The sequence below is a fragment of the Streptopelia decaocto genome (assembly GCF_964273445.1).
Source record: "Streptopelia decaocto genome assembly, chromosome: 6".
Classification (NCBI taxonomy): Eukaryota; Metazoa; Chordata; class Aves; order Columbiformes; family Columbidae; genus Streptopelia; species Streptopelia decaocto.
The window spans coordinates 432,060-441,421 of record NC_138660.1 but is presented as its reverse complement, the minus strand read 5'-3'; the positions used below and the strand labels follow the sequence as shown (position 1 = coordinate 441,421).

The following is a 9,362-nucleotide window of genomic DNA, read 5'->3' as shown; positions in this document are numbered from 1 at the left end:
CGACCCCTCCGGAACAGAGCTGATCGTTACCCGTGACCAGACCCGCCCGCCCGACCCCTCCGGAACAGAGCTGATCTTTGTCCTGTGACCCGACCCACAACACACGCGTGAACGTGATTGTGTTTGAAACGTTTTGCCTTTGCCAAACTGGATGCTGAATTTCAAAGGCAGCGAGGTGAGAAGTGAAGAGCAGGTGAGCAGATGTTTCTCAGGTCAACTTTTGTTTCACCGGGGAGCAAGGATGTAAAAGCCACCAAACCACCGCGATTTTTTTTAAGTGTTTTTTTCCCCTACAGCATGAAATGCAAGAGTACGTAATTAATTTATTAATTTCTCATTGCTGGAATACATGACTGCATGTAAATCAGATGTTCTTTCACCTTATGTATTGGTTTGTCAGCTTCTATCAACCATTCGGGCCCGGGCGGCTCTGTAGTTTCTGCGGTAGCGGTACCGATGGACCGGGAGATCGGTGACTGAGAAGGGAGCGGAGCTGCGCCCGGCCGGGCAGCGCAGCCCCGGGCGGGTCCCTGCGAGCCGGGTGTGCAAAGCGGCTCCGCACGGCACCCGAGAGGCGGATGACAGAGTCACCAGGGAGCCCAGGGCGCCTGCACCTGTGATCTGCGCCATCAGTTCAGCACAGCCCCGTGAGCCGGGGAAGGGTTTCAGTCCGCAGCGGGTACCCGGGGTCCCCGCTGCCCGGCAGTGTTCACGCTGGGCCGCTCCGTTCCCCCGCGGCTCCCCGGTGTGCGTTCTGGCCCGCGCCGAGTCCCGAGCTGCGCCGGCCCGGGCAGGACGCGTTGTGCAGCGGCGGCCGCAAGGCCGGTTCCGGTTCCCGCCGAGGCGCCCGGGCTGCACCGGCGGCTCCTCCGGCCCGGCAGCCCCGGCCCCGCGCAGGCGCGTCCCGGGCACGTCCCGCCCCTTCCTGCGCGGCGGCCGGGCCGGGGCGATGCTGCTGGTGCTGTCGGAGGAGCAGAAGGCGCACCTGGGCTGCCTGCCGCGGCTGGGCGCCGCAGGTCCGCCGGGGCTGGCCCCGCGCCCGGGGGGCGGGGGACGGGAGCGGGCGGGGGGGCGGGGGGCTCCCCGCAGGGCTCGGCCGGGGGGGCCGGGGCCTGCAGCGGAGTCGCTTCCTCTCGTTTCAGCCGTCGGCGAGCTGGGGCGGCTGGCGGTGGAGCTGCTGCGGCGGGGCGCGGCGCCAAGGGCCTGCGAGGCGGCCGCCAGTAAGAGCCGGCGGGGGAGCGGGACGCGGGAGGGCGGACCCGGGAGAGCGGGAAGCGCCGCGGCCCCGGCGGGGGCGCTCGGAGCCGCGGGGCGCTGGGAGAGGGGGGCGGTGCTCTGTGCTGCGGGCGCCGTGTCCCGCCGGTGCTGCGGGCGCCGTGTCCCGCCGGTGCTGCGGGCGCCGTGTCCCGCCGGTGCTGCGGGTGCTCTGTCCCGCCGGTGCTGCGGGCGCCGTGTCCCGCCGGTGCTGCGGGCGCCGTGTCCCGCCGGTGCTGCGGGCGCCGTGTCCCGCCGGTGCTGCGGGCGCCGTGTCCCGCCGGTGCTGCGAGCGCCGTGTCCCGCCGGTGCTGCGAGCGCCGTGTCCCGCCGGTGCTGCGGGCGCCGTGTCCCGCCGGTGCTGCGGGCGCCGTGTCCCGCCGGTGCTGCGGGCGCCGTGTCCCGCCGGTGCTGCGCTCTGTCCCGCCGGTGCTGTGTCCCACGGGGCTGCAGGGCCGCTGTCCCCGCTCAGCCCCACCCGCTGCTCCCCCTGTGCCACTGCAGTCACCGCTTCGTGCTCACACGCGAGCGTGCGGTTTCCTCTGTGTTACGGTGTAAGAAATGGGTTTGGGTTTTTCTCGGATTTTTTGTGTTGTTTTGGGTGGCGGGGTCTCACTTGCCTTTTGATCCACTTACATTATTATTTGAAGGGTGCGCGACCCTCTATTTTCTATGCATGTTTTGCAGGTTAGCTTTGGCTGAATTTCCAGCTTTATGTGTTGATGCTGTGGCCACTTATTAGGGAAATAAAAGGTGGTTGGTGCTTTTTTTAAAGGAAAACTTGACGTTGGTGTTGACACCATTCAGCACTGCGTAGAGGGACTAACATATCTTCTGACTGAAAGCTCCAAGCTTATGGTAAGGACACTTGCGTGTAATAAATTCAGAGATACCCTCGTGAGATGTTCTCTAAACACTTAAAGCTCAGAAAATACTCATGAATGGGGAAAACTTAGATCAAAATTCTTTTAATTTAAAAGAAATGTCCCTTATGCTGTTCTCTTATTGAAATACTACTTCTGTGTGGATTTATGGAATTTGTATTCAGTGCATGAAGTTAAAATGACAACATTTTAATAGCATGTAGCAAGAACCTGCAGTAATTTAGTCCATCTAGAGAAGCTTCCTTCAGGATTGAGCTCTGTCTAACAAAAGTAGAGTGAAGATTTGTTTTCTTGTTCAGCCGCTGTACATGATGTACACGTGCTGTACTAACTCTCTGTTAAGTTTTCCTTACGTTTGTCTGATATGGGAGGTTTGAGAGCTTTTTCAGCTCCTGACATCAGCAGTTTGGGTGGATGTAAGCAGATATTAAAAGAACAGTAGTTGGATAATTACTGTTTCCACAGGAAAGACTTGTTACCTGTAGAGTATGTGAACATGGGGAAGGGGTGCAGGGACGAGTAATTCCAGATTGAACTCAAGCAGGCGCTGTTCTGAAGGGCAGGTGGGGCAGGGATTGAAGTGTTGCAGGATCTCCGCTGGAGTAAGGGGACTTGACTGACAGATAAATTGTGGTGTATTACGGTTGGTCATGGAATATGCTTGTTGTCTGAATGCCTTGCAAAGGGATGGTGCTTTCTGTTCCATAAAAACTGCTTCCACATGGTGAACCAGGCACTGACCTGCGGGAATGGGCTCTTGGGGCCTCTGAGTTACTGTAACATGGGCCCTGAGGTTGTGCAGACATTCAGATCATTTCACACTGTGCACAGTTTGAGTACCGATATTAACATACTGTTGATAACCTGATGGTCGAAATACAAACTTCCTCATGACAAAGCTCAGATGCTTTTTTGTGCTGCATTTTGGTCTCTGATATGAAGGTTTAAATGTGAGGATGCGGAGTATTTTTCTTTTTTAAAAAAATTACCTAAAACTGTTCCTGAAGCTTGTGCAAATCAGCAGTAGTGCATCAACGTGTGTAAATCACTTGAAACATGGATGATTTGTTCGCACACGTTCTGCAAGAAAACTGCACCATACTGTGTGTGTAATGTTTACTTACAGTTTTCTTTGTTTCTCAACAAATAATGTCTGTATTAAGGCCTAAATTGCTATTTCTAGATTTCTGAGCTAGACTTCCAAGATTCCATTCACGTTCTGGGCTTCCCAGATGATCTGAACACCTTGCTGCTCCAGCTGTACCTCGACAGCAGGAAGGAGCTCAGGAGCGTTCTCAGCGAGCTGGCGCCAAAGCTGCCCAGCTACCACAGCCTGGAGTGGAGGCTGGACGTGCAGGTAGCTTCGGCCCCTTCTCGGTATTCTCTGTTGTACTGGACAGTTTCAACATCATCTACAACTGCTAAACAATACATTCATATTATTTCTAAGTCATTAAGGCAGCTGTTTTTCATGTGTTTAAAACTGACGTTGTTCTGTTAGTGCACCAAAGGTAGCTCGTTATGAGAGGAACAGGACGTGTCACCATGCAAAGTATTAATTGCTTGACGAAAACTGAACTCATAGCTCCATTGGCGTTTGAAAAATTTTGGCATGTACTAAATATATTTGGCCTTAGTTACCTCCTCATTTTCAGAAATATTATGAAAGCATTGATTAAAGTGGGTTAGTATTGCCTAATGACAAAACTAAATAATAGACTGTGTTTAATGTGGCTGAAAGGGGTTTTTACACAGTCCTCCAAGCAGGCCCCGCAAACCTGCTGTGAACTGTGAATGTGAAAGTTGGTAACGGTCTTGTTTGTCTGTTCCCCGCTCCCGTCTCGCCTGAACGCCCCGTGCAGCTCGCCAGCAGAAGTCTGAGACAACAGATCAAGCCCACTGTGACCATAAAGCTCCATCTTAATCAGAACGAAGATCAGACGGCCCAGGTGTTGCAAACTGACCCGTCTACCCTCCTGCACCTCATTCAGCAATTGGAACAAGCGCTGGGGGAAATGAAAACAAACCACTGCAGGAGAATAGTGCGCAACATGAAATAGTGTTGAATCGTGGCTGTTGTTGTACTGAGCGCTTTGTGAAACAAGTAAACCCTATGTTCTCAAATACATGTTGAGGAAAAATAAACATCTGGATCAGATGAAACGCTTTCCTGTGCCGGGATCCCGAGCCGGTAATTGCAGGCTGCGCGTCCTCTGGTGCCGACCTCACACGCCTGCCTGACCGAGACAGGCGGCTGGTTTTGCTTCACCTGCACATGGAGCAGCTCAGCGTGCTGTGCTGAGAATTTCCTTAGGGCCAAGTTAGTATAGTTGAAGAGCTTTCCTATGTTAAGCAGAGCTGTCTCAGTATTATCTGAAGCTGCACATTTATTTTTACATTCATCGAGTAGTTTTTCCCCTTGGTTTTGCTTCTGTTTTGAAATAATAATAATAATAATAAACTGTGCTGGCAGGAATTATACCTTACAGGAGTGTGTGTATGAGTGTGTGTGGAGCTGCTGCCCCGTTCCCCGGAGGGCTCGCTCGGCTGGGACGCTGCGCGCTGCGCTGCGCCTTACACCGCGCTCCCACCCTTCCTGCGCCCAAGGGAGGTGCCGTGAGCCGGCGCTCCCGCCCTGGCCCCGCGGGCCGGCCCTGCCGGGCGGCTCGTGCTCGGCGGCCTGGGCGTTTCCGTAGGTGAAGGTGACCTGAGAAATCGCTGCGTTAAAACCGTGGGCTAGGAGGCAGATAAAGGAGTGCTAACTTCTGCTCAATCTGATCTGCGTGTCGGGACGCGACAGTGTTTGTTCCCCTGTTTGGATAGTGTGCTTATAAAGGAAAGCCTAGTTAAGTATTGCAACAGAAGTGGTGCTTTTCCATTTTTAAGCAAAAATGTTTTAACAAATGCATGAGTGAGAAAGCGTCTACTTCAGTAACCTATAGATCGTGGTAAAGTACGTGTTCACTTGTGGATCTGGATTTTACAGTTTTAATGTAAGGTCTAGCCAAAATTGAAGGTGACATCTGAGCTGTATTTAATATCACTTGTTTCTTTTCACGAATTTGCAGTTGCTTTACAGAACCCCTTGAGTAAGCCCTGCAGAGTACAAACAAGTATTCATAACCCATTAAAAACTGTAACATTGCTACTTTTAACCCATTTTGGTTTGAATAGGCTTTTTAAAATTTGTTATGGTATCTAGCCCCTAAAAGTGAACTTCAGTTTGAGGCCATTTCTCTACTATTTTTTTTGAAGTCTGGAAGAGCTGATTGTTGATTTTAATAATGGAAAAAGTGACTTTTAACTTACCACTTAAAAAGCAAAATAACGTTTTGTTTTAAGAGTGGCTAATCAAATCAGATCTGTAGGCAGTGCAGTATTTTCATCTTGAAGCAATTAACAAGCAGAAATTAAGTTCTGAATGATGTGTGAGGAAGTGCAGAGTGTTCGTACGTTACCGTTAGGAACATGCTGGGTATGGAGCGTCCTCGTTACCTCAGCACAGAGCTGTGGTGTCTCACTGCAACGGAGCCGTTCCGCAGAGCTGCCCCTTCTGCGGATGCCGAGGAACCTCTGGGTTTCTCAAGCGAGCAGCTCGTGAAGGGCTCTCGGCACCTGTTTGATAGACCCCCAAACTCAGAAGTTCCTGCCTTGCAGAGTCCCCAGTGCGTGGAGCAGCTGGCAGTCCAGCCAGCTGGAGCGTAAACTAGGTTGTTTTGTGGAAAGCAGAGTCGGGCTCAGCCCGCAGCCGTTTCCGTCTCAACAGATTTGTGTCCAAGCTCATTTTTTCCTGGTCTCGACAGCAGAGGGCAGGAAGTTGTTTGTTAGAATCTCCAGAGGAGCAGCTTTGCTACACAACCGTTTTCAGTGTTTGCCTTCGATAAGAAGGGTTTGTAGTCTCAAGACTCGGCTTGGAATGTACTTCACCTTACGTTTTCCAAACTCATGATCAGTTTTAAATGGAAAACAATAAAACTTAGCTTTTGACACTAAAACATTGCTGCTTGATTCTGCTCGTTAGTTTGCTAAGCCACCTAGCAAAGAATATAACCCTGTACCTAAAGCTCAGGATGGTGTGTTTGGTGGTGGAAAATGTTTCTGTTCCTCGAAGCGCTGAGTCAGCTCAAGCAGCAATGCTCTTCTGCTTTGGGGTGTGCTCTTGTTTGTTCAGTCCTTTGGGATGAACTCCGTGCTCGCTGTCCGCTTTGTCCAGTCCATTGCGTAAGTACCTGATCCAAGTTGTAATCAACTCCCCATCCTTGAGGCATATTTAGACTCTCCTACAAGCTTTATTTTCTTGTACTCTGCTTGTCCCCGTCACTCTTTCTCGCAAACCTTTAACATCCTAGACTACACACTTTTTCACATTTCAACGGGCTAATTCATTAGATGTTCCTTGAATTATCTGGGGAAAACTGTTTTCATTTCAACAGCTGTGGAGTTAGTTTAGGTGGACACACACATCAATCAAATCAGTATCTGAATTTGGGATTAGGCCTACCAGCCTGATTTAAGAGAAAAACCACTAAGATTTTATCTTAACATATTTTGAATTTTCTGTTAAAGATCTGTTTTAAGTTTAGTGCTGTTTGTGAAAGGTCTCCATGTATAGACTCAAAGGCATGAATGGCGATTCTTGTTTCAGTTCCAGTTTTTATAAAAACGCCTGTTTCCTACACCGTGGCTTTGTAAAATCGCCAATGGGCAGTAGGGAGGGAAGGAAGTCAAGGTGGGAGCAGAGCTGTGCTCTTGGCGGCGGGCAGCGTGCGCAGGGCCGGGCTCTGCAGCGCCGCCCCTCCTTGGATACCCTGGCCGCTGGTATTTTCAAGAGGAGTGTAAACCGCGGCAGCTGATTTATGTGCCATGCGGCAGGTTTTAACATCACCAGTAGTTCTACTGAAGATGGAGCAGGGAGCAAACTGCTGTCACGTGCAGAGAAGTGCGGTTTTTACTGTGGTTTTTACCTTGCTGCACCAGGTCCAGTATTTCAGATCTTCCTCATGAAAATCATACAACTGAAACAGGAGGGAAAGCAATTCTACATCTTCCGCTCTTCCCAGGTATTGACATGAGAGCAAAGCAGTTTTTCTGTCAGGCTGTGTCTGCACCCCGCGGTCTCGGGGAACGCTGGAGCCGTTGGCCTGTGCCCAGCAGCCTGTGGCTCTGGGACCCGCCGGGGCTCTCGGACCCACTGTGGCGCTCAGACCCGCCGGGGCTCTGGGACCCGCTGTGGCTCTGGGACCCGCCGGGGCTCTCGGACCCACTGTGGCGCTCAGACCCGCCGGGGCTCTGGGACCCGCCGGGGCTCTCGGACCCACTGTGGCGCTCAGACCCGCCGGGGCTCTGGGACCCGCTGGGGCTCTGGGACCGCCGGGGCTCTCGGACCCACTGTGGCGCTCAGACCCGCCGGGGCTCTGGGACCCGCTGGGGCTCTGGGACCCGCCGGGGCTCTCGGACCCACTGTGGCGCTCAGACCTGCCGGGGCTCTGGGACCCGCTGGGGCTCTGGGACCCGCCGGGGCTCTCGGACCCACTGTGGCGCTCAGACCCGCCGGGGCTCTGGGACCCGCTGGGGCTCTGGGACCGCCGGGGCTCTCGGACCCGCTGGGGCTGGCCCGGGCAGCGGGGACGAGGGGTGGGTCTGAGAGCCCCAGCGGGTTCGAGCGCCCCATCACTTCTTAGGTGACAGCTGGTTTGTGTTGGTTAATGGCAGCAGCAGAATGTTGGAGTAATTGGGATCTGCTTCGAACTGCCCGGCTGGGCTTGAGCAGCTCATACACCCTCTCTATCGGACACAGGACATTCAAACTGTAGGACTCTCCCGAAATATCGAATCTGATTGTAATTAAACCGTTAGCTTTGTTTCTTGGCAAAATCTACATCAGAAAGCCCTCTCTGTGTACACGCAGTTTTTATCACCAACAGAGAAATCTGTATCATACTTTATCCTTCTGCAAGTTACGTTAGTTACGCTAGAAAAAGCGCTTTTCACGCAGGTGCAATTGTCGGCGCCGTTCTGCGCTGTTTCCAGCTGCTCCAGAGTATTTCTCCAGCGACTCGTGTACTTGAGCCCCGCTGGCGGGTCGCTGCTCTGGCACGGCCACGGTGCTCGCGCGGAGCCAGGCTGATGTCACCACTCCGGAGCAGCGCTTGCCAGTGAGATCAGACTGTTGAGCAATTTCTGCTTTTCTTTTTGCATTTCTAGGCTTTTATTTTGAAGCACCAGAGCAGTTTATTTTACATGACTATTTTAGGACTTATCCCACAGACTTGGCCAAAAATGATCTTCCAAATCTGTGTCAAGTAACTGCAAATCTTACAGACTGGCTGCTAGAAACATTACCACCATTTGCACAGATGTGAGCGCTTCCTGGTCGTGTACGTGCAGAGTCAGCTCTGCTAGCAAGCCCGCTTTCCATCCGCAGCTGGAGCTACCGAGGAGCCGGTGACGGTGAGTCCTGCAGTGCTGCGGGGGGGACGCGGCCGAACCAGCCGCTGCAGCACGGTGACAGCAGACGGGACGTGGAGCTTCTCCAGCGCTGCTGACGTGGGTGAGCAGCGCTGGGTGTCCCGCTGTCCGGCTGTGCCACAGGAACCCCTGACACACAGACACTGGGTGTCCCGCTGTCCGGCTGTGCCACAGGAACCCCTGACACACAGACACTGGGTGTCCCGCTGTCCGGCTGTGCCATGGGAACCCCTGACACACAGACACTGGGTGTCCCGCTGTCCGGCTGTGCCACAGGAACCCCTGACACACAGACACTGGGTGTCCCGCTGTCCGGCTGTGCCACAGGAACCCCTGACACACAGACACTGGGTGTCCCGCTGTCCGGCTGTGCCATGGGAACCCCTGACACACAGACACTGGGTGTCCTGCTGTCCGGCTGTGCCACAGGAACCCCTGACACACAGACACTGGGTGTCCCGCTGTCCGGCTGTGCTGCGGGAACCCCTGACACACAGATACTGGGTGTCCCGCTGTCCGGCTGTGCCGCAGGAACCCCTGACACACAGACACTGGGTGTCCCGCTGTCCGGCTGTGCCATGGGAACCCCTGACACACAGACACTGGGTGTCCCGCTGTCCGGCTGTGCCATGGGAACCCCTGACACACAGACACTGGGTGTCCCGCTGTCTGGCTGTGCTGCGGGAACCCGTGACACACAGACACTGGGTGTCCTGCTGTCCGGCTGTGCCATGGGAACCCCTGACACACAGACAC

At 53.7% G+C, this 9,362-nt stretch overlaps 1 protein-coding gene across 1 annotated transcript; it reads left to right on the top strand.

The window, feature by feature from the left end:
- Positions 1 to 854: 854 nt before the first annotated feature.
- On the top strand, positions 855 to 4,624 carry COMMD2 (COMM domain containing 2). Its single transcript, XM_082056340.1, has 5 exons — positions 855 to 1,016; positions 1,143 to 1,220; positions 2,030 to 2,112; positions 3,322 to 3,495; positions 4,001 to 4,624. Exons 1-5 carry the CDS (start codon positions 950 to 952, stop codon positions 4,196 to 4,198), a joined length of 600 nt encoding a protein of 199 aa, XP_081912466.1. The 5' UTR covers positions 855 to 949; the 3' UTR covers positions 4,199 to 4,624.
- The last annotated feature ends 4,738 nt before the right edge of the window (positions 4,625 to 9,362 follow it).

Coding starts and splice junctions, on each gene's coding strand:
- COMMD2 (XM_082056340.1), top strand. CDS start 950: ATGCTGCTGGTGCTGTCGGAGGAGCAGAAGGCGCACCTGGGCTGCCTG. Junction 1,017..1,142: donor GCCGCGGCTGGGCGCCGCAG/GTCCGCCGGGGC, acceptor CTCTCGTTTCAG/CCGTCGGCGAGCTGGGGCGG. Junction 1,221..2,029: donor GGCCTGCGAGGCGGCCGCCA/GTAAGAGCCGGC, acceptor CTTTTTTTAAAG/GAAAACTTGACGTTGGTGTT.